The sequence below is a fragment of the Charadrius vociferus genome, unplaced genomic scaffold, assembly GCF_000708025.1.
Source record: "Charadrius vociferus isolate BGI_N301 unplaced genomic scaffold, ASM70802v2 scaffold107, whole genome shotgun sequence".
In the NCBI taxonomy this organism is placed as follows: Eukaryota; Metazoa; Chordata; class Aves; order Charadriiformes; family Charadriidae; genus Charadrius; species Charadrius vociferus.
The window spans coordinates 173,441-197,404 of NW_009649117.1; the positions used below are offsets into that span (position 1 = coordinate 173,441).

The 23,964-nt window shown below is 45.6% G+C and overlaps 1 protein-coding gene across 1 annotated transcript in view; it reads left to right on the plus strand.

Annotated features, from left to right (window-relative positions):
• Positions 1–23,964, plus strand: part of EIF4G3 (eukaryotic translation initiation factor 4 gamma, 3) — an 81,436-nt gene that overhangs the window by 53,779 nt on the left and 3,693 nt on the right. The window contains exons 15-31 of the mRNA XM_009888342.1: positions 178–348; positions 1,399–1,596; positions 2,640–2,786; positions 3,084–3,320; positions 5,579–5,683; positions 7,803–7,935; positions 9,072–9,166; positions 10,799–10,892; positions 11,136–11,253; positions 12,489–12,712; positions 13,852–13,967; positions 16,171–16,343; positions 18,537–18,662; positions 19,513–19,594; positions 21,396–21,494; positions 22,450–22,596; positions 23,776–23,857. Coding sequence (XP_009886644.1) covers positions 178–348; positions 1,399–1,596; positions 2,640–2,786; positions 3,084–3,320; positions 5,579–5,683; positions 7,803–7,935; positions 9,072–9,166; positions 10,799–10,892; positions 11,136–11,253; positions 12,489–12,712; positions 13,852–13,967; positions 16,171–16,343; positions 18,537–18,662; positions 19,513–19,594; positions 21,396–21,494; positions 22,450–22,596; positions 23,776–23,857 — 2,347 coding nt within the window. The remainder of the gene's footprint in view (positions 1–177; positions 349–1,398; positions 1,597–2,639; positions 2,787–3,083; positions 3,321–5,578; positions 5,684–7,802; positions 7,936–9,071; positions 9,167–10,798; positions 10,893–11,135; positions 11,254–12,488; positions 12,713–13,851; positions 13,968–16,170; positions 16,344–18,536; positions 18,663–19,512; positions 19,595–21,395; positions 21,495–22,449; positions 22,597–23,775; positions 23,858–23,964) is intronic.

Consider the following 23,964-nt stretch of genomic DNA (forward strand, 5'->3'; position numbering starts at 1 on the left):
TTTGTGTTCCCTCCGACCAACCCGGCCGGGTGTGCTGGGTTGGAGGGATGCCTCCAAGTCCTAGCAGGAGTTGCTGATTGTCAGCGTTGCCATCAGCGGGTGTTGGCGTGCGGCCCAGAGCGTTTTATTGAGATGCGAGTTTAAAAGGGGATATAACAAGGAATGTTTTTGTCCTAGTTGTTGAATGTTGGACCGAGGAGATCTCAGCCAGGCCAGAGGAGAGAGCCCAGGAAGATCATCACTGTGTGTGTGAAGGAGGATGTCCACCTGAAGAAGGCGGAGAACGCCTGGAAGCCGAGCCTGAAGAGAGAAAACCAAACGGAGGACCCGGAAAATGTCAAAACCCAGGTGAGAGCTTTTAGCAAACGCTTCTGAGCGCAGCAGTCTGTAACAGCAGAGGGACGGTAATTTGCCTTTGCTGTTGTGTAAGACAGTAAAAAAGGGCAATGAATTCCAGTTTGAATCACAGCTTTTCCCTACCTTGGCTATTTTTTTTCATGTGTTTATTCTTGGCCTGGAGTTTAAATGGCAATCCTGTATATTAAGCGAGTCTAAATAGGGAACACCAGACAAGCTACTACCTCTCTCCCAGGATTGTTTTTCTATTGCTATTTTACTAGAATATTTCTGTCTCTGTTCTAAAGCAAACAACCTCAAACTTTCTGCACAGAACTTGCCTTTCATCTCCTTTTAGACTCCGTTTCTGCCCTGAACCTCAGCAAGACTGAGGTTCCTCTGTCAGGTTGTCCTGCCCAGCCCAACAGCGCCGTCTCTGAAGCTTTTTCTCTGTCTTTCTCCCCCTCCTCTCATCCATGGGGCAGCCGCTCTGGGTGGAGGTGTTTGCCTGGTGGTCAGACTTGTCATTTGTAGGATAAGTTGGGATAGTCTTGAAGGACACTGGAATTCTGTTCTTGGGGCTAACAGCAGCGTTGTTGACGTAATGATCATTCTGGATAGGAAAATAAAAAGGTGCCTTAAAGTAAAATCATCATTCCTGGATAGGAGAAAAAAAAAGTGCCTTAAAATAAATATAGAAGTTGATTACCTGTAGTTGAGGGAGAAGGTGGCCACTCCCTATTAATTTATATCTCGTGGCTAAATTGGTATCAAGAAGAATATTTCAGCTGGGTGACAGCAAGCGCTTTGTGCCTCTGTCGTGCTTGAAAAAAGCACTTGGGTGTTCCCAACAATCCTGTCGTGCAGCCTTGGTCTTTGGTAGGCAGTTGCTGAATTAGAACCGGAGCTGGGCTGTGCGCAAGCGCGTGTCTGTGCCTGACTCAACTTCCTAGAAGTTCCTATAGGACATTTTCTCCGTTCACCTTTAAGATGCATCCTGGCTCGTTCCTGAAAGCCACCTGTTCAGTTCGTGCTTCAACGTAAAGTTTTCCTGTCCTTCAGGAGCTGTTCCGCAAGGTACGAAGCATCTTGAACAAGCTGACGCCCCAGATGTTCAATCAGCTCATGAAGCAAGTGACAGACCTGACGGTAGATACAGAAGAGAGGCTGAAAGGAGTCATCGACCTGGTCTTCGAGAAGGCTATCGATGAACCCAGCTTCTCGGTGGCGTATGCCAACATGTGCAGATGTCTTGTAACGGTAAGAGCCGCCAAAGTCGCACGGGAAATTCCTCTGCACGGGTGACTGTTCTGCACGTTATCCCCGTGAGCTGATTGGCACTAATATCAACGTGGCAAGAGCAGAGTTAAATGTTCATTTCTGAACGTAAATAAAAATAATTTCCGTGATGGATTTCTTCTGTGATCATTGGCCGTGCATGCAGGCAGTGGCTTTGCTTGGAGTGATGTGGTGTTTGGAGCTGAGGACACCGAGCACTTTGCTCTGCCTGGTCACACCATGCAATGAGTCACGTTTGGAAAGTCCCGTTTCTCTGTCTCGTTTTGAAGGAGAGCCCAAGGTGCTAGACCACCCAGTCCCACTCCCCTGCCCTGGGCAGGGCCACCTCCCCCCAGCCCAGGTTGCTCCAAGCCCCGTCCAACCTGGCCTTGAACACCTCCAGGGATGGGGCAGCCACAGCTTCTCAGGGCAACCTGCCCCAGGGGATCACCACCTGCACAGGAGAGCATTTCTTCCTCATATGTCATCTAAATCTCCCCTCTTTCAGTTTAAAGCCATTCCCCCTCGTCCCATCACTCCCCTCCCCGATCAAGTCCCCCCCCAGCTCTCCTGGAGCCCCTTTAGGCACTGGAAGGGGCTCTGAGGTCTCCCCTTTTTCGCCTTCTCTTCTCCAGGCTGAACTCCCCCAACTCTCCCAGCCTGTCCTCCCAGCAGAGGGGCTCCAGCCCCCTGATGAAATGCAACAAAGGAGCACAGCTCCAGAGTCGTCAGCACTTAACAAGAGTGTTTTTGAGCAGCGCGTCTTTTTAAAGGATCCCCTGAATGGAAATGTAATCTGTCTCTGGGCGGAGGTGGTGTCAGCCAAGTTTTGAGTGGGACTTTACATATGAAATGTAAAACTCCACTGGAAATCATGACGTGATGCTTAACTGTCATAGCTTTGCAAATTTGCGTTGCCGAATATGAAGTGCATAATAAAACGTAATGGATGGCTTATAGGAAACCTCGCTCGTATGGAGAGTTTAGCTGTATTTCTGCTGATGTTTTTCTTCCTTCTCCTACAGCTGAAAGTGCCCATGGCAGACAAACCTGGGAGCACAGTAAATTTCCGCAAGTTACTGTTAAATCGCTGCCAGAAGGAATTTGAAAAGGACAAGGCTGACGACGACGTCTTTGAAAAGAAGCAGAAAGAACTTGAAGCGGCTACCACTGTAAGTGGTATTTTTTTCCCCATAAATTCTCAGAGCTCCCTCTGAAAATGATCTCTTTTGAAGATGGCAGTCGATTTGGGGGGAATTTTGGAGTTGAGAGTTTCATTCTGTCACTGTGTCTGAGTATATAATAGAAAATATTTGCCTTGATTAGCGGGTTTATACCAGCCTCCTTTTGGTTTTGGGGAGAAAAAGAGTAAACAGGGACAGCAGCAACTATAAACATAAAACTGGATCTTTTGAAGAGTTCTGTGCTCTGTGAACATGTTTTTTTAGAGCTGTTTTTGTGTTTTACAGCCAGAGGAGAAGACGCGGCTCCATGACGAGCTGGAAGAGGCCAAGGACAAAGCCCGACGGAGATCCATTGGGAATATAAAATTCATTGGCGAGCTTTTCAAACTAAAAATGCTGACGGAGGCTATCATGCATGACTGCGTGGTAAAGCTGCTGAAAAACCACGATGAGGAGTCCCTCGAGTGCCTTTGCCGCCTGCTAACTACCATTGGCAAGGACCTGGACTTTGAGAAAGCAAAGGTAGGGCAGGACCGGGAGCGAGAGACGAGGCTTGCTGGGCAGGGCTGGAAAACTGGGTGTGGGGTGTTTTTATTTGAAGATTTATTTTTTTTTCTTCAGGGATTTCTGTATGGCATGAGGAAATCATCCGCTCTTTTGTGGATGTTTCATCACCACCTGGCCCCGCTCCCTTCTCTAATAGATTCTGTATCATTTTGAACAGCATTCTGCAGTCACTACTTGTTTCTAAATATTTAATCCAAGCAAACACTCTAAAAGCACTCCATGTGGCCTACGGGTTTCTTTTTCCAAATAGAATTTACCTCTATTGTGTAGCTTCTGAAGTGTTGTTTCTTTACTTATGAAGGTTTACATTACCTACAAAATCTACCACTGAATGTACTGTTTGGGTTAAATCTAAAAAAACCTCATTAACTGGCCTAAAGCCCCACCTGAGCCATGGTGGATGCATTTATTTTGTGTCATCATCATCTCCGGCTATGCTGGAATGAAGCAGCTGTTTTGCAACTGCAGCGCTCCGGCGTCCTCCTCCCGATTTTCCAACAAACGTATATGTAGCACGGAGCGGTACGCACTCGGTGAGCTTCTCTTGGCACAGACAACCTGCTTCTCCTTCGCAAAAGCCAGGCTTGGGATGAAAAAGCGTTCGAGGGGTTTGCCAGAAATCAGTCGGACTCGGCTCTGGAAACAAACTGAGCTAATTGTTTTCAGCTGCGCGGGGAAGGGAGTTCCCTTACAGTGCACTGGATTGCAGGGATCACAGCGGATCAATCCCAAAACTTATGGGGAAACAGTTTTCCAAACTTTTGCGGAGCATTGACCAAAACAGCTTAGTTTACTGCTAATCCCTCAGGGTAAATACCCTACGCTGTTAACGCAACGACTCGTGCGTTGTTGGTGCAGGTTTGAAAGTGCCAGAAGCGGAGATTAAATTTCTCCACGTGCTTTGGGAAGAAAACAGGGGCTGACTTCTTCTAAGGAGTAGCTGAGGTCATGCTGGATGAGTCCTGGATGCTGTTATGGTCTTTATGAGCATGGAAACACTGTAAAAGCCAACGGTTTGGTCCACCGGCGGGTTCTGCAACCTCAGGCTGTGGCACTGTGTAGCATGGAGCGTGCGCGCAGCAGGGTCGTGTGTCGCACGTGTCGTGTTGCCCATTGTGAGAAGCTGCCCGTGTCCTGTCTTTGTGATTTGTTATTTCTATCAAGACTGAGTGAGAATCTTTCCTTTATTTTCCATTAATGGGGTAGATGTTTTATGATGCGTTTTTATTGAAGCTGAAGTGTTAGTGACAGTTAAAGTTTCTGGACAAAGTCCATTTCAAATATTTTCGCCGTCATTCCTAACTTTGGAAACATTTGATCTCAGAGCTGAAACTTTCCAAGGCAAGGCCAGAACCAAATTTTAATAGGGTTATTCTTGTTTGTTTAGGGGTTTAGCTAGTTTTTAGTGAAGGGAGCGGGAAAGATTTTATAAAACTGCCCTGAAACTTCTCGTTTAAAAAAGCCAGAGCCCCTGTTTTGGGCAAAAAGGCTTTTTAGAGCCTGGCGAGTCAAATTTAGACTAATGGAGGTTTCTCTAATGATACCATTCCATGTCTTCGTGCAAAGTGATTTGGATTCCATCACATCACAACTTTGCGGATCAAAAGGAGCTTGTGGGATTTCATGCTACAGCTGAACCCATTAAACAGCTTCTTGCTGAGAGAAGCAGCGTTTCTGACCCCGGCTGAGACAGGTCAGGGAGGTGAAGCAGCGAAACAACCTTTGCAGGGTTACTTCTCTGCCCGTTTAGTTTCCTGAGCCAGTTTTTCTCGGGCTGAGGTGAGGATACACAGCACACATGCTGAGAGGAAAAGGAGGAGCTCAGAGGTAGAACAGGACTCAGCTTTAGGTCAGCTTAGCTGTACCATGAAAAAAAACACATTGATTTTTTATTTTTTTTTTTTAAGGAATGGCAAGTTTATGTATATGTAGAGGGTGGATTATCTGAGTAATTAAAAATGCAGAGAAAGTGTGTGCTAAACGAAGGAGGTGCTCACAGACTTGTGCCTCGTTTCCTGCACGCCCTGCACTGCGCACACTCAAATCCAACCTGGGGGAGCGTACGAGACCCAACAGTTTGGAGAGCAACTCGGGGTCCCCAGATGTGTTTCTGGCACAGAAATTCTGTAACGCAGACCCCACTGACTCCCCACCTGAGGGAGTATTTTCCTTTTCTTCTGAGACATATTGATGATGATGTTTCTCTTGTGTAGCCTCGCATGGACCAGTATTTTAATCAGATGGAGAAGATTGTGAAAGAGAGGAAAACATCGTCAAGGATTCGGTTCATGCTTCAGGATGTAATAGACCTAAGGCTGGTAGGTACCAACTCAAGTAAGTAAAAGAGTATGTTCCCTTTCGTGTCCAGGCTGGAAGAGTCATCACGCGAGAGCAGGGATTTGCAGTATTTACGGCACTAGTGGGATGTTAGGGTGAGGACTGTGCCCCTTATCCCAAAAGTCTGGCTGTTTAAAGACAAGAAATCTCTCCATTTTACCTTAATGAAGGCCAAGGTTGGTAAACAGGCAGACTGCTGGTGTTGGGTGTTTTGATTCTGCTTACTGTTAGATGCATCCCCGTACCAGTTTCTGGTGATGCCGGTCCAGCCCTGTCGTAGCAGACACACCTGAACTCTTTTCACAGCAGAGGTTTTGGGTGTTTTTCCCCTGCGGCATCCCCTGTGCTTTGCTGTCTGCATTTCCGTGCGCTCTGGGTGGAACTCTTTCCTGCCAGCACTTACTTGTGCTGATGGGACCAAAGTGCTCTGAGCTGCGTACCCCACAAGTGAGGGGGACCAGTTAGCGTGGCTGTAAAAACTGGACGGGCTCTTTTTGATGGCAGTATGGATATGAGGAGAGGCTGAAAGAGTTGGGGCTGTTCAGCCTGGAGAAGAGAAGGCTCTGGGGAGATCTTATTGCCGCCTTCCAGTGCCTAAAGGGCTACAGGAGAGCTGGGGAAGGACTTTTTACTCGGGCATGTAGTGATAGGATGAGGGGGAATGGCGTTAAACTGGAAGAGGGCAGGTTTAGATTAAACATTAGGAAGAAGTTTTTCACTTTGAGGGTGGTGAGGCACTGGCGCAGGTTGCCCAGAGAGGTTGTTGAGGCCCCATCCCTGGAGGTGTTCAAGGCCAGGCTGGACGTGGCCTTGGGCAACCCAGTCTAGTGGGAGGTGTCCCTGCCCAGGGCAGGGGGGTTGGAACTCAATGGTCTTCAAGGTCCCTTCCAACCTAAACCATTCTGTGATTCTATGGTCCTGTATTAGCCTGTATTGCTAGCACAGCCAGGCGTCTGCTGGTTGTTTACTGGTATTGTGCAGAGAAAAGCAAATGGAGTCTGCACTCAATCAGAACATGATGATAGTGGGTCCACACTAAGCTCCAAAAACGACAGGTAGGAGATAACCTGGTGTAGACAAGTGCGCGTACAGCACAGGCAGGGACCTGCCCACGTTGTAATCAAGCAGTGGTGTTGAACGTAGCCCCGTCGTTAGACCTGGGGGCTCGTACAGTGAAGGGTGGCTCTACACCGCGTGGTTAAAGATATGTCTGCAGCTTGCACAAACCTTCCCAAACACCTGTAATTTCCCCCAGGTAGGTGGCAAAGCGTGGCCTTAGCAGCGCTGGTCTCAAGTCAGCGCTTGACTGAAATCCTGAGCGGGTTTTACTCATACCTCAAATAGCTGTTTTGAAGCTGGTTTGGGGTTTTGTGGAGGCTGAAGTCACCGTTTTGACTGCAGGGTACGCGAAGATAATTACCCTGAAAGTTGTAATGAGGTTGTAGCAAGATGAAGAGACAGTCTGGTTATTGTGGGGATAGGTGGGTCTGCACAGCGTATGGTTGAATAGACACATCAAGCAGTGGAAGTGTTCAGTGGAGTGACAGCTCCACCTCTCTCTGCAGGATTCCTGTCTCAGCCATGATGGTCCCTGGAGTGGCAAAGCACCATCTCCAGATAAAACGCAGTCGCTTCTTGCTTCTTTATTTTCAGGGTTTCATTTTTTTCCTCAAGCTTGAAGGATGGGCTCCAACGAACAGCGTCAGTAACAAACAGATAGAGAGTGACAGCCGCCTCCCTCTCGTCCTTCTCTGTCTTCTGAACCTAGAAAGTCTGGGAAGCTGGGAATGTGCAGGGTGCCAGGGGTTAAAACGTCTTGAATTCAGTCATGCCTCTCCAAAGTCACTGCAGCCTCCATTCTCCACCAAAAGTTACACCAGACTCTATATACCAGACACTATAGCTTTGACCTGCGGTGCTGGGATAAGCGTGTCTGCAACATGACCCGGTGCCACCAAATCTTCCCCGGTCCCTTGGGGAGCAGCCCCTCTCACACGTTACAAGGGTGGGAGGATTAGGCCTTGTTCGCAGTGTTCAAAATACCCGATTTATGGCACTCTCCTGGAAGTATCTCTGAGCACGTGTTTGCTTCTTTCCTAGTGCAACTGGGTTTCACGGAGAGCAGACCAGGGCCCAAAGACCATCGAGCAGATTCATAAAGAAGCCAAGATTGAAGAGCAAGAAGAACAGAGGAAAGTCCAACAACTCATGACCAAAGAGAAGAGGAGACCAGGTAAAGTAAAAGCCAAGTTGGCTGCTCATTTCACTCGTTTCACATCCAGTGGCCATAGCCTGAATTTCACATAAAAGGAAAAAGTCAGGTTTTTTCCTAAGTGTAATCAGCAAAGGGAGTTGGGGCCTGATTACGGCCGAGGCTGGAGAAGGAACAGACTTGCCGTGGGTTGGCTGTGTGGATTTTTCAGGGGCAATTCCCTTGGGTAAAAATAAACAATTGCAGGCCAATAGTGCTTAAGTTTCGCATTCATGCAAACCATGTTTGATTTTGTGACAGGCTGCCAGAAATCTGTTATAACAAGTTACTGCTTAGGAATGAGATTTGCCATCCGTTCTTGCGTACAGCAGCATCTAATTTCAAGAGAATAGCATCTAATTTCAAGAGTAACCACGTTGTCTTTAGCTGTTAAAGTTGTGAGGTGTTAACTCAGCAGGAGAAAGTGTCTTGATGTTACCTTAAATTGCTGCCAGCCCTTGAGGCTGACGCTACCTGAAGATGGATTTGGAGTGACTGGGAAAATAGAGTGGGACAGAGCGGGGCAAGGAGAAAGTCATCTCTGGGATTCTTTAATACTAAGGGTTGTCAAATAACAAGTGCTGTGGAAACAGGGCATATAGAAAATATGGATAGGCTTTGTTTTCATTATCCTAACACTGACATCAGGAGAAGGTAAGGAACTTGGGGCTGCCTGAGCGGTTCTGCGGCTGAAGTAGCCTAGCGCTGCTGAAATCCGTGAACGAGTGCGGCTTTCAGTTAGCACAGACATGTTGTCTGCTCTGTTTGCGAGCCTGTGAACACACAGTGTGTGCAGCCATGTCCAGATCGCAAGGACACTCGCTGAGAAACCTAAGCAGGAAGAATCACTACCAAAAACAGCCCTTGAAAATAGTGAGATCTTTTATGTCAAGGCTATTTTGTAATAATAAAGTCAGGCAAGCTAGTTATGTCATCTTAGGCTGAAGAAACACTCCGAAAGATGTGATTTCTGCACAGAGTTGTGATGAGGCTTAGCAGAAACGTGCCATCTTCTTTTCCTCCTCCTGTTGAACTTGGAGATGATCGCCTGTGTTGTCCCGGGGTGCTGCCAGAGCAGTGGGGACGAGCTAAGGGCGGTTGTGTTTGTCATCTGGCAGGTGTCCAGCGTGTCGATGAAGGCGGTTGGAACACTGTGCAGGGGGCAAAGAACAGCAGAGTGCTGGACCCCACCAAGTTCCTTAAAATCACCAAGGTAGGTGCCAGCATAAGACTCGTTCAGGGCAATAAAAATGCTGAGGTCTTATCTTATTGTATCTGTCCATCTAGGAAAGACCGTTACGGTGTTTACAGGTCAAAACTTGTTTTTTAGGGCCATTTTAAATCCCCAGAGTTAGTACTGTGCATAAATAAAGCACAAAGGAAGACTCCGTTGTCTTCTGAATGTTCCTATTTTACCTATTCTGAGGGAGAGGCGTATGCATACAGGTTCGCAGTGTCCTTTTAGCAACACAGAAGTTCTCTTAGTTGGAAAATCTGCCTTTTATTAGATGATAAAAAGAGAACGAGAGTAGGGATGTCATGTGGGATGGTGATGCACACATCACAGGGCTATTACGGAAGGCATCTCAACCACACGTCTGATAGAAATCCTTCGCTGCCTCAAGTTCTCAAGACCCTATGCTGACGCTGCTTCTTAGCAGAGTGACGATGCCACATTCAATTTGAAAACAAAACGTTCCTGACGTGTCACAGATGGCAACGCTCCAGGCTTGAAAGGTTCAAGTAGTACGAGAAGAGCTGTGTCCACTTTTACTGTGTTTCTGGACTTCGGTGCGATGCGGTTGCATCGCTCAGTACATGTTAAACTTTCACGCCCATCCTCCAGATGAGCATTTTCCTGTTATTTTACCATTAAACTGGGGATTTTAAGAGATTTATTTCAGGCAACAGGTTAGGCAAGATTGGAGATGTCTCCTTTTTTTTTTTTTTTTAATGATCTTCAGAACAGTTTTGGGATTTCTCACCAAGGAGAACTCCGTCTTTCACATAAATCCGGGTGTTTCCTAGACATTCCCTTGTCCCGATTAATGTCACTCTTCTTGAATTTTACTCTCAGTGCGTGGATGGTCGGAGGGCTGTAAAGCAGTACCTGGACAGACCGTAGCCCTTCTGCAGATCAAACTCAGTTTGTTCCTTGTGAAAGTTGTAAAACAAGACTCCAGGACTTAATTAGGAGGAGGGATTCAGCCGGCTTTTGTCTGGGCTTACAGCTCATCTGGGAAAAGTCCTTCTCCGTTTAGTACAAATACAGTACAAACAGAGCTAGCTCCATAACAGCGGCATTGTTGGAAGGAGAGAGGAGCTCATACGAAGAAATCTGAGGGGTCACAACCTCCTTGTCAATAAATTCACCTACTGAGGGCTGTAAAATCAATGTTCTCGCTTTGTCAGACACTACTTTTCCCCTCCAAGTTCTGCAACCTATTGTGGTTCTTTGCCCTCTGAATTTTGTTTGTTACTGTGCAGATTCCCCCCAAAGCCATGACTTTGGTGGAGTGGACAGCAGAACCGTTTATTCATCTCAAACAAACTGAACATCTTTCAAGTACTGATGCACTGTGCTTTTTCCTCCTTACTGAGCTTTGTAGTTCCCCATGAAGAGAAGCTCCTGGTCGTTGTGTCTTTCACTGACACTTTGGAAGAGGCTGTTTGCACTGCCCTTTGTTGTTTGCCTCCTCTGTCCTTGGCTAGGGTTCAGTCTTCCAAAAATGTAATAAAGCACATTTTGGTATTCACAAGACAGGATTGTTGCCAAAAAATACCCCATTTATAATTAAGATGTACAGTTTGCCCTTGTAATGGTATGTCTCGATGTGTTTTACAGCCCACAATAGACGAGAAGATTCAGCTTGTGCCTAAAGCCCAGTTGGGCAGCTGGGGAAAAGGCAGCAGTGGTGGAGCAAAGGCAAGCGAGATGGGTAAGTCAGGAGGGGCCCTCACCCTCTGCTTCGCTCCCAGCTGTCCTTGCCAAGTGTGGACTTGGGTGGGAATACTCGTCTCTGTGTGTGACTGCCCGGCAAGGCAGGACCAGCCTTTTCCCTTCTGTTCTCTCCCCATCGCTCCAAAACCAGCTATTGCTTAAACGATTTTGTGGTGCCAAGGTGTCAGCAGCTACTGACCTTGTTGTCGGTCTTCTCTGTGTTGTCTTTACGATCTCTCAGACTCTTTACGACCAAGTGCCACTAGTTTGAACAGATTCTCTGCACTGCAGCCTCCAGTCTCATCTGTATCTGCCTCATCCGCATCCTCAGAATTAGATTCTCGCAGGGCCTTAACTAGGTAAGCTTCGGTCCGCCGGTGATTTTCCCCTCCGCTCTCTATACGCCTGCACTTTTCACTTGCTGCTCTAGTTGCCAGCACACAGAAAGAAAAGGATTTCATTGAGTTTCCAGAAACGGCTGGGTCTTCCCCCTATCCCCACCCCGTGTACTTTGAGTTAACTTAAAACACATGCATTTTTTATAATATCATAGGAGAGACAGGTGGTATTAATTTTTAAAGCCATTGCGGTGAATGTTTTAGTTCCCACTTTTCAGTCACCCTTTAGCTAAAGGATACATTCGCTAGTAGATTATAACAGGTTAAAAACTCTCCAGATAAAATGTTCTAATAAATAGGTTGGATTAATGGTTGTGGGTTCAGCCAGGTCAGTAGGTTTATTTATCCAGAAAAACACGCCTAAAACCTTGCAGAAATTTAGCAGGGCTTTTAAAAACACTCTGGCTGTGTCTGACCCTTCCCATGAGGTGTGACCGAGCCTGCCCGTGCTTCCGCAGCACGCGATGCATGCATAAGGCTGCGCAGCGCTCTCCCACACCCCGATTTCATTGGCGCTACAGCTGCTCCAGCTTGTAGCATGAAACATGTATCAACCCCTAATAATTTATTAACTCTAGACATGATTTATAAATGTACAGTTCATTTAAAATGTCGCTGGTTCTTCCTTCCAGTACACACCAGCTGCTGGGCTGTTTTCTTGGGTTTGTCCCTCTGTTTTCCCTCCTATTTTACCTAAAACCTGGAGATTATTCCCTTTTGGTATCGTTTTGCTCATCTTGCTCATTAACTCACTAATTAATAGGACAGATCCTTGTCACCTGTTGCTGGTAACCTTCACTATTCTGAAATTATTTTTCAAGAAATGGGTAAAAAAAAAATACACCACTCATACCATTTCACAGTAAAACTGCCGTTACGTTATAAAATTCACCATCCTACATATAAAACGAGGGCTGTAAGGACATTACTGCTTTTCCATGTGTTCTGTAGGAAATGTTGGCTCTGCCTGGCCGCTCTGTGGATTTTTGTGCATCTCTGAGACTTAATTTTGATTATATTGTGTGTAGCTACACCTGTAAAAGGTCAGGACAACAATCCCGCTGGGTTTGAGTTGTGGTTGGTTTTTTTCCTGCAGTTACTGTAACGCTATCCGGTATCTTTTCTAACATGACCGGCGTTGTGAGCAGGGCTTACTCGTACCACAACTTCTAAGCCTGTGTGGTTTTGTTCCGCAGTCGCGGGAGCACCGGCAGGGAGAAGAACGACAAACCTCTCCCACCTTCCCTCTCCCGTCCCAACACCTTCCTACGGGGCAGCAGCAGTAAAGAGCTGCTGCTCGACAATCAGGCGCAAGAGGAGCAGCGGAGGGAGATGCTGGAGACGGTGAAGCAGTTAACAGGCGGCATGGAGATGGACAGAAACAGCACGGAGGCAGAGAGGAACAAAGCCAAGGAATCTGGTAAGCAGCTCTTCCACGCTCGGGGAATCTTGCTGAATGCGTGAAAAAGCATAAGGGAAAAAAAATCTATCAGAAAAAGTGACAGATTTCTGTGCCGCGGTGTGATTATTTGGCCTGCAGTGACGCATTGTCAAGCTGCGATGGCTGTGATCTGCCTCCCAAAGGTTCGTAACGCAACTGATTCATACAGCCTCGGTGTCATCTCCTCTCACCAGCTCCTCCTTAGAATTCATCGGAGTTGAAAGGCCGGAGATAGCAGCAAAACACCGCTCCATGGCTGAGTCTTGCCTGCTTGTATCCTGTCGCTGTCGCCACTGGTTTCTGGGCTCGAAGTCCCCAAAATCAAAGTCAGTTCTGCAGAACTGCTTCTTCAATTCCCAGTAAAGCCATAACTACCTTTTCCAAACAGTTCCCAGGGCCGCAGCACTGATTTGGGTCTGGGGCAGACCGTGCACGGCATCTTTTTAGTGCTGTGTTGTTGCCAGCCCTTATACTGAGTACATCTTGGTGCCGTGTGGTGTTAGTCCCCACTGGGGTGGCTTGTCACCTCGTGGCACCTCCCGCTTTTTGCTCCCACCAGCTTGAGCTGCCTCGTTGGTAAGAAAGAATTGAGAACACTTAGGGTGATGTTCCCTGTGGACAGAACCTTTACGATAGATACAGTGTTTTGCTCCTTCCCTGGGAAACATCTCGAAGCTGCTACAGTGAGGAATCCATCTCGACTGACCCAGCACAGCGTACTCTCGTCTTGAAGCTTTGGGACTTTGTAAAGAGGACCAAGGTTTTGGGGATGTGATCAGGAGATTGCTTTGGGTTGCTGCCCATCGCGCTCAGCATGTTTTAAATTTGCAGCACGCTGTAACAGCTCAAAGTTTAATTATTTAATGTTGATGGAGTGCTTTGAAGGTGTTGCATCCTGTGTCACTGCCAACCGTGTTTCTGCGAGAAGGCTGATTTACAGAAATATTGGGAGTTCATGCAGGGGGAAATGTCGCCAAGAAAGAAGTGACCCATGCCTGATGATGGGACAGGGAACACACCCTGTTCCGGTGACTTCTGTTTTCAGAACATCATCCCTATTAAATGACGCTGATTTTCCTTTTTCAAAGGTGTTTTTTTTCCTCTTGTATTTCTACCAGCCAAGCCAGAAGCTCCCCCAGCTCCAGCGCAAGAAAAGCCTTCGCTATCAGAAGAGGAAATAGAGAGAAAATGCAAATCTATCATTGATGAGTTCTTGCATATTAATGATTTTAAGGTAAGCAATATGAAAACCTCACTTAGCAGAAAGGTCTTCAGGACCAGTGTGTGTTTTCTCTCCAGGAACAGCGTCCTGTCCCTGTACCCAGCTCATGCAGAGGTAACAGAAACAGCAGCGCCTGTCAAAATTGACGGCGGCAGCAGCAGCTCCATGAGCATTTTTAGGAGAGTTGTCTCCCAAACTTGTTTTCTGCCGTGTTAGTAATAGGAAAAATAGCCCAGCTTGTGTGTTTAAAGTAGCAAGATGTATGCTTATCTGTCATGAATCACTGAGCAGCTCCATAATAACAGCAATTTTGGAAGCAGAAAAACTAGTGGGAAAATAAACTGAGGTTTTCATTCAGTTATCAAAGCATGTGCTGTTCTGATCTGGAGGCAGATAAAGCAGTACTAAATATTGAACAAACCACTCTGAAGTATTTTTAATAAACATTGAAAATTACTGAGCAGCTGTCATCACTTCCTAGTTAAAGGTTGAAATTTTGTTTCCCTTGTAAATGGATTTTTAGCTTGTCCAGGGAGTTTGCGAGAGGCATTACATTCGCTGCAAAGCGGATTGGTTTGATCTTTTGCTGAAATAAATTTTAAAAACCTGCCAAGTTTGAAATGGCAGTGCTAGGGAGTTCCTGGTTTGGCACCCCAAAAGCTGCTTGTACTTCGTAGGGCTTGCAATTAAAATTGGAAAGAGGAATATTCTTATGATGGATTGGTTTGGGCTCACATCTAGTTATCGGGAGAAATTATTAAATCCTGGTTTGGAAGAAAAAAAAATGCTTTGATTCACAATGTCCCCCGGCTTGCTGGCCTGGCACATCCCAGCAGGAGGAGTCGGGGACGGCGGGGTGGGTTAGCAAAGGAGCCTCCGCTGCTTTTTGCGATAAAACTTCACAGTCTAACCCCTGGATGTGCGGGGCTAAGGGGCTGCTTCAGTTTCTCTGCGTGCGAATACAATGATGTTTTTTACGGCTGGCTGGAAATAAGGTTGAATTGTGTTAGACAAGTGCACCTCTGATTTAAAAAGTACATCCGATTGAGGCAGCTCCTTTGCGTTAGGGGGTTACTTGAGGACTGTAAATTCTCAGTGCTCTTCAAATGCAGTGTGCAACAAAGCTTCTGACTAATTCACCTTAAACTCTCATTAATAAGGCCATGTAGGAGTGTGTTAACATAGTATATAGCAGAGGAACAGCCGTTTCTCATGAGTTTGGTCTTTAAACTGACTGTAAATTAAAACTGCTGAGCTGTATGCCGGCATCTAGTGACAGCGAGGTCAACCAGCGGTGTGTTCACCTGTCCGTCCCAGAGACACTGGGATCCATCGGGCACATCTGACGGAAGAGCTGTGACCCGAGCGTGCGGTCTGGGACCATCAGGCTTGTGACCTGTGGAAAAAAGCCGTTCGGAGCCTGGCGAAATGCATGTGGGGCTGCCAGTTCTTGCTAAGTAAAGGCATAACCTAAGAGAAAGAGCAAATGTCTTTAGTCTGGAAGCCCGTTGAGATCCGTTGGGCTGAACCTAGAAGGTCAGTGAAGATCTTTGCTGATGACAGTGGAGATTTTTGAAGTGTGACATTGAGTGCTTCTCTGAAAGTCTCTAAGGGTGGTGTATTTGCTCAGGTTACAAAAAGCACATGCCAGAAAGTAGAAGCTTTCTAAAGAGGAAATTTTCCTCCAAATGCTCCCCGCCTGTTTTCTGCTGCTTTATATGGTGCGAGTTTGTAACGCAGGCGTTTCTGTGCCAGATCAGATCAGCAACGAATCTAACCTACTGTCCTCTTTTTGACTTGGCTTCGCATTTGATATAATAATAGGCGTTTTGGTGGCAACCAGGAGACAATTCCTGTCCTTTCGCTGAGCAGCCAAACTGTACCCTGGAGCATGATTGTGTATTTTAAAAATTCTGTTGTCTGCGTAGTATAAATTCTCATCGTTATTATTATTCAGTTGCCATCTCAGGGCTGGTTTGTGATGAGGTTCCACACCCTAGTTCAGCACCTTTGCCTGGCAGCTTCACTAGGTACTCATTTCCAAAAACAAAACACCAAAGCTCGCTGTCTCTTAATTTGCCATCAAAAAAATCCCCATCCTGTGTACCAGGTGCTGAGCAGCGCACCCTAAACTGTCTTACAGTAGAAAATACTCTTCTGCACCGTTTTTCAATGTTTTCGGTTCAGGCAATGATCCTGTGTGTCGTTTGAACAGGAAGCAATGCAGTGCGTGGAGGAGCTGAGCGCCCAGAATCTGCTGCCTGTTTTTGTGCGAGTGGGAGTGGAGTCGACGCTGGAGAGGAGTCAGATCACCAGGGATCACATGGGCCAGTTATTACATCAGTTGGTGCAGTCGGGAAAGCTGAGCAAGCAGGATTTCTTCAAGGGGTTTGTATTTTGCATGTAGAAACGGATACTTTTCTTGAGCTTTCATTGCAAATGGACACTGTTTGTGTTGGAGAGGAATGATTTCCCACCTTGCTTTGGTATCCTGCCTTCTCCAGGAGGAGTATTTATAAGTAATAAGATTATTGTAATGTATTTTTAAGTATTTCAAATGCTCCACCGGGAGGGGAGATGCAGAAGACATGCTTTAGCGAATGTAAATATTTTCATATTTATGTAAGTATTTATTTCTAAGCAAATATGTAGGTGTCTGTTTAAATGGGTGTGTTTAGATCTCTGTTTTGTGATGCATTTGTCAATGTTTGCCTTTTGGCACATCACTGAATATGATTAAAAGAGGAGGAAGAAGTCAAAAATCTTCACGTGACATTAATGCCTGGAAGCTGTGTGGCCTCAAGTCCCACGCATCCACAGAACCGCAGCCACTCTCCCACTGGCAAAACAAGCTTCGCCCATACAATGTAATTTCTCAGGACAATTCAACTTTAAGGACTAGGCGTGTACTCGAGTGGCTGAGGAGAATATGCGCCAGATGCAAAATCAGATGGGTTAGACCTTCCTCTAGAGATCTAAGTTTCTGCTGTTGCTTCATTTAAGCTCTCTGCTTAAATTCCCAGCCTGGATTTGAACTGGTGTCCAGTTGTAAAAGGATCCGTGTTCCCAGAGAGGTCCACAGCACCACCAGTCCTCACTGGGGCTTAGACAGGGTGATTAAAACAGGGATAACCATGAAAAGCAGCCGGCAGAGCAAGTAATGCTTTCAGATCCTGCGTTTCTGGGTAGTTACCCCGTCTTGCTGCTTTTATTTGCATCATGTCTCGTCATGGTACCGCTGACTGCTCCAATGGTGATCTCCCTGCGCCCATGTCTGGCAGTGAATTTCGTCGCGATGCAATCCAGTGGCTCACAGGAAAAGTTTAGGCAGCCTGAGTTAAAAGCCGTATGGAACAGCAGTTAAAAAAATACAGATCCACAGGGAGTGCCCTTGTCTGCGTCCACACAGTCGCTGATGGTCAAAATGACTGGTTTGAAGTGATACATTTCCATAATGGATTGTGATTAAAGCCATTCCTGTGTTTCCTGGAGTGTGGATAAGTGGTTGTGATGCCAAGTAAGTAGGATCTTGATGAAATAGCCTGAATGTGGCATAAACAAAGTGAAACAGCTCCTGAAGATGATGAAAGGGCAAGTGGTGTTCAGCAGGCACATGAGAAGAACACGGAAAACCACTATACTTATTCACACAGGACAAATTACTGTGTAATTAGGGGTTATGGGATGAGTGCTGGTCACAGCGCAGGTCTGGAGAGATACACAACAGGAAACCAATTTCTGGCAGAAACGCTTGGATAGACCTCGGTTGAACTGGTAGCAGAAGATATAAGGACAAAGCACAGGAGATGGTTTCTGCGTTTGAAGCACAAGAGAAAACATGTGTTTGTGGTCACTAAACTGGACCCCAGAATTTTCAAGGTTTTCAGGGAGAGATGAATCATGGTGAAGACTGGCAGGAGACCGGAAAAATGATCATCTTGTACCAGGCCTGGGAAGTGTAGCCACCTACAAGCTTTTATTGGAAAGAAGAGTTTTGAGTGCTTCTGGAAACTGTATTCAGAGTTGGGGAGCAATTTTTTTAATCTGTCCTGCCCCGTTTTCTGTTCTGGATGGAAGTCTCCCTCTGGTTTATTGAACTTTTTTCCTGTGTTGTTTTGCATACTTGCAGACATTTTGCCAATTACCTTACATTTGGACTTCTGTTAGTATTAGTCCCCCTGTTGTAAATGTTTGGCTTTTTTTAAGAAGGCTCCATTTGTTAGATATTTTGTATTTGGAAACAAAAATGCTTTTTTTACTTTTACAGGTTTTACTAGTTAGCAAACAATTTGTTAATGAGATAAAAGAATTATTGTAAATGGAGCTCTCCTGGATGTATCTGCTGGTTTTACGGAAGGCAATCTCTTTTCCGTGTACTCCCCATGTTAGCTCATTCACTCCTGGCAGTTTTGAAGCACTGAAAGCATAAGACAGCAATAGGGTTTTTTTCTTTGTTACCTTTTCTTGCTCGTTTTGCTCCTCGTTTCTATAACAAAGGCTTTTTAAAGTGCAGATTTACTTTGCAGGAAAAGTCTCAAATGAATCTGCATTTAACGTTTGATGTTTTTCCTTCTTTTAAAGCTTTTCAGATACCTTGGAGATGGCAGACGATATGGCCATAGATATACCCCATATTTGGTTGTACCTAGCTGAGTTGGTGACCCCCATGTTAAAAGAAGGAGGAATCTCTATGAGAGAACTTATACAGTAAGCAATGCTGTTCTTTTTCAGCGTCGGTCGAGCTGAGCGCTCTGCCTGGCTATGCTAGAGTATTTTCACAGCGTGGTTCCCATCAGTAGATAAAAGACAAGTGGTGTTTGAGGCTCGGCTTCTCACAGGAGTCGATAAAAGGCTGGCTGCACGTCCTTCGGGACTCGCACCAGACTGAAGGCTGTGGTGGGAAGGGAGCTTGCTGCTCTGTAGTCACCGTTCAGCAGTGAAAGTTGTATCCATAAAACTACTCCAATCCTGTTTGCATCAGCTGAGCTGAAAAACACCCCAGTATTGGGACAGTTGGAGTCATTTGAGAGCACACTGAGGCTCTGGGAATTAATTTTGAAGAGAGCAAGGTATCGTGCAGGAGTCTTTATGTCTCTGTAATAACCACCACCTGGGCATTGCCTTAAACGCGGGCACAAAACCTTCCCTGCAAGACTGGAAACTGCTTCCAGGACCAGAATTTCTCTATTTTGTAAATGTCCTTTTATATTCGGGGATTAACGAGAAGCCAAATGAATGGTTCCCTTTTCCTGTAAGTAGCGTATTAAGAAAATAATAGCTTTTTTCCCCCAACAAAGGGTCCTGCTATCTGTTTGCAGCGTCCCACAAAAATGAGTGGATTTGACATTACACAAAAAAGTCTTCGTAATTAGCCCTGTTGTGGCAAGTGCACTGCATCACTGAAGTCTTTTTTATCAGCTGTGCTAGCTAGATCAACTCCTTTATCCCTGGCAGCAGTTAAAGGTGATTTCCTGCCTCAGTTTTTGATCGCTGCCCCTCGCCTTGCATTCCAAATTCAAATTATAAGGAAAAAACATCTGGTTTTCTTTCATTCTAGAGAATTTAGCAAACCCTTGCTTCCTGTGGGAAGAGCCGGCGTCTTGCTTGCTGAAATCTTGCACCTTCTATGCAAACAAATGGTAAGTGTCCAGGTGTACCGTTCGTAGATAGGAGCTTGATGCAGCGCGTACATGTTTATGCATTGAAGCCTACACGTTTCCCACGTGAAGACATTTAGGGATGGGCCAACCAGTCCAGATAACCTAGGAAACCTGCCTCTTCATCCCCAGTTTCAAACCGAGCCTTACAAGGTTCCAAAAAGTTAACTTTTTTTTCTCTCATCACTTTTCCCTTTTGCAGGTACCTTTGCACCTGGCTTCTTCCAGAAGCTAGAGTGCTGAAATACTGCAAGAGAGACATTCTCAAGGTATTTCTGGGCTGACCAGAAGCAGCAAGTGCTGGGAATCTTGCGAGAGAGCTGTTCTTGCAGACCGGAGAGGTTCTGAGGGTTCGGATAAGCTTCAGATGGCCTCTCAGACTTCTGGGTGCTTACCCAAACTAAACCTGCCAACTCTTGAGATTCACCCATCCACTAGGGGTAGTGACACCTTTTCACCCTGTGACTTCTAGAGCTCTCTTACACATTGCACAGTTCTGTCTCCAAACAGTTTGGTGGTTTCCCTATAACTCTGTCTCCATTTTTGTCTTTTTTTTTTTCTTTTTTTTAATCCAGCTAAATACTGCACTTTGGATAATGTCTATTTTAAACCCTGTAAAATCCCTCACTTGCCTTTTTTTTTTTATTTATTTTTGTAAGCATGCATTCAAATAAGGTTGAGTGTTCCAGGAGCATTTCAGTCTAGCAGTGCAAATAGTGTCTTTTTATTTATGTATTTTAGTCTTTTGCTTGTTTGGACAGTCAGCTTCCATTTATTTTTCTCTGCTCTGTGAAAGAAAAGCCGCTGTGCTCCAGGGGCTGAGGCACAGCCTCGGGTTTCTGTTTCTGCCACAGCTTTCTGATTCGATCTTGTCCAGGCCAGTACTTGGACTTCAGTCTAATATCAGTCATCTAATTCAGATCTTGATGAATTGTAGCAGGAACTATGCACAATTAGCTCTTAATGATCTGCATGGTAAACTTAAAATTGTTATCTGTTCTGTGGCTGCTTTTACCAGCGCTTAACTTAGGGTACGCAGGGATCTCCTTGTGCAGGTGCTACAAGGTAAATGTTTCGGCAAAGCATTTGGGTGAAAAGAGCTGGTCTTTATTCATATTTTAATTCTTGTCAGAATTGTATATGTGCCATCTTAGGCAGCATCCCGAAAGGTCAGCGTGACATTAGAGGATGCGGAAGGTTGAACTGTATGTGCTACAAAGGCGCTTTTCTCGAGGTTTGCAATAAATTCTAGGAATTGAAAGGTGAACTTGATATTATGTACCTGAATTTGAGGTTTGATCTCTGCACAGAAAACCGTCATGTAAATAATTATTTTCTAAAAGTAGCCAATTTGCTGGTGACTTAATGTCAAGGCAGGGGGAGAATGAGTCACGGAGTAAGTTAATGACAGAGTCAGGAGAAGAATCTAAGTCATCTAAGTGCCAGCTCTGTGTCACGGCCGTGGGAAACTGCCTTTGTGTCACTTTTTGTAGGTAATCTTGGGCTGAAGTTGTTGCAAACCCCACGTGTCACGTTATGCCTTGTTTATTACCCATCACCGTGGCGTTTGACCACTTGACAAGATGTGTATACCTGTGGCAGGATTGCATATATGATTTCTCTTGCACGGGATTTCCAGACATTGTCACTTCATTGCTAGGCATCTTGTTTGGTGGCTGAACAGTTCTTTATTTCTCCCGACACAGCTGCACCACTTCGGCTTGTGTAAACTCCCCTGGTTGCCTTTCAAGTCTTTAAGATGAACAAACTGTTTGTGTTTTAGAGCCATAAGAAAGTGGGAGCCTTATGGAGGGAGTCTGGCCTCAGTTGGAAGGACTACTTACCCGAAGGGGAGGATGTACATACCTTTCTCATGGAACAAGTGAGTTCAGAGCCAGCATCTGCTTAATGAATGATTTTGGCCCACTGATTTTTGGCCCCGCGTCCCCTTTGTTCATACTCTTCCATCCCATTCTTATGTATAGTTGGTATGGGACGTGCAGTGAGGTGTCTCCCTCACCACACTGGGGTTAGATTATTTCAGCGCCTCCTTTCTGAAACACCAGGAGGATGGGCTTGTCCCTTCCGATCCCAGGCACACGTCTCCCGTCAGCTGGCTTCCTCTAGGAAATCTGTTTCTCCAACTGGAGGGAGGGAACTCAAGAATGAGTTTTGCAGCAAGGACAGACCATCTGCAGAAAGGCCAGAATAAATTATAGCAATTCCTCACTCTCCCCACCGTGTGTTACGATCCCGGGGGGTTTCACAGCCGAGAGGAGCCAGGCCTGATGGAAGGCACCTTGCAGCTCTTGCTGGTGGTACTCCCAGAGAAGAAGCTGGAGGTCTCCCTTTGGAGCTCCGAGTGATCCACTGCCCTGTTTTAGCACTTAGGAAGTGCTGCGCTGCAGGAAATGACATGGCTTACCAAGGCCTGGGGCTTGGTGAGGGGACTGTAGATCCTCTGTCACATTTTGCAATGAATTGGGGCGTTAGCTGCAATTTCTTTGAGCGAATGCCAGCTCTGGTAATTGCATCCCAGCTCCCCGTCGTTTCCATTGAGCAACATGCACTTCATCTTGTGCACACTGGTATTGTGCAGGGCTGGAGTTGCTCTGAGATGCTTGGTTGTCTCTGCTGGATAATGTAGTTCCCACATGTTTGTAAAATGCTATATAATCTCTGGAACAGAAGAAAGTATATAAATCGTTGTAATGATAACTTAGCAGTTGAAAGATGCCAGAAAGCAGAATGGAGTGTAGCTTGCTGCCTCGGTTTGGTATTATTCGGCATAGGAAAGTATATTTAACTAATTCTCATCATCGCTTCTGATGTTGCAGAAGTTGGACTTCACGGAGTCCGACTGTTCCAGTTCCTCAGAAGCACTTTCAGAGAAAGAACTCTCTGCAGAAGAGCTGAACAAGCAGCTAGAAAAACTCATTGTTGAGGACAAGGCGAATGATGAACAAATCTTTGACTGGGTAGAGGTACAAAGACTATTTTCACCCTCCCTGCACACAGTTCGTTAACTGCTTTCGTAAATATTTTCCCATCTAAAGGAGCATCTCTGCAGGTTCCTCCCTAGGCATAGGACATGAAGATGATTAGGTCTGTGCAATCAACACTTCCAAAGAATTAAAATCTAAACTGTAATCAGAGGGTTTATTTCAAAGTAAGCTTTAGGAAGAAAGAATTTTAGCCATCTTAACATACAACTGTGTTAACTGCCTTTTAATTACTTTAAAGACTTTTTGACTCTGAAAACACTGCTTCTGGCTACTGACTGCGTTTTAGATGGAGTACACCACTACATTCTTTCTTCCCAAAATACGAGATAAAAGCTTCTTGTTGCTTTTTGCAACATGACTTACCAAATTCCCCCTGCCATTCTGCAAAAACGTCCTGGGCACTCACGGAGAGCATGTGTACCTTTCCCAGTGCGTTGGACCAGTAACTGAAAAAGAAAATAAAGAAAAAGGAAAAAAAAGCCCTGTCAACCCACTGATCATCTGCCCTCTATCTCTGGCTGTATCCTTCAAACCAGATATTTAATCTAGTGTCTGAAATTACACCCAACCTGATTCATTTAGATCTGTGCTTAGAGCTAAATCTTGGTCAGCTTCGCTTCAGTTGTTTCTCTTGCTGGAGCAATGTGTTAGAAATGTCATTTTTCTCCTGCCCATTAGAGAAGTCGAGAGTGGAATGAAAGCAGCACTGAAAATCCGGGGACACCCACAGACTCTTTGTAGTCTTGGACAAGTTACATAGCCATTCTCTGAATTTCTTCTACAAAGCAAACAAATCTCCACCCAAGGAGCATGCTGTAAAATTTGTTGAAAAAGCCTAAAACTCTTAGAAAATGTATAAAGGCATTGTAAAAGCCAAGCAGTGTTGGTTTGGCTTGTTTCTCGAGACAAATGATGAATTGTGGGAGTAGTTAAATGGTGTATTGATCGTGTGAGAACAGTTGTTGCATGTCAATGTACCTGAGCTAGTTTCCAGAAGGGAATGGGAAAGCTGAGGTTTTGCACAGGGGTGAACTGGATTTCGGCTGCAGCAGCTTTTGCTGAACTTGAACTTGCTGCCAAATTCAGCGGTGGAGTTTAGAAATGGTTGCTCTCATGCAGCAGCGTGTTTTTAACTGGTCTATTTACTCCTGATTTCAGGCTAATCTAGATGAAAGCCAGATGAGTTCACCTACATTCCTTAGAGCTTTAATGACAGCAGTTTGTAAAGCAGCTATTATAGGTGAGTAACTTGCAATGTAAACACCATACAAACCAAACGTGCAAAGAATTATTTTATATTTTTCAGGTTCATATAGCTTTTCCCTACCCTGAAGCTGTTTTTTTTTT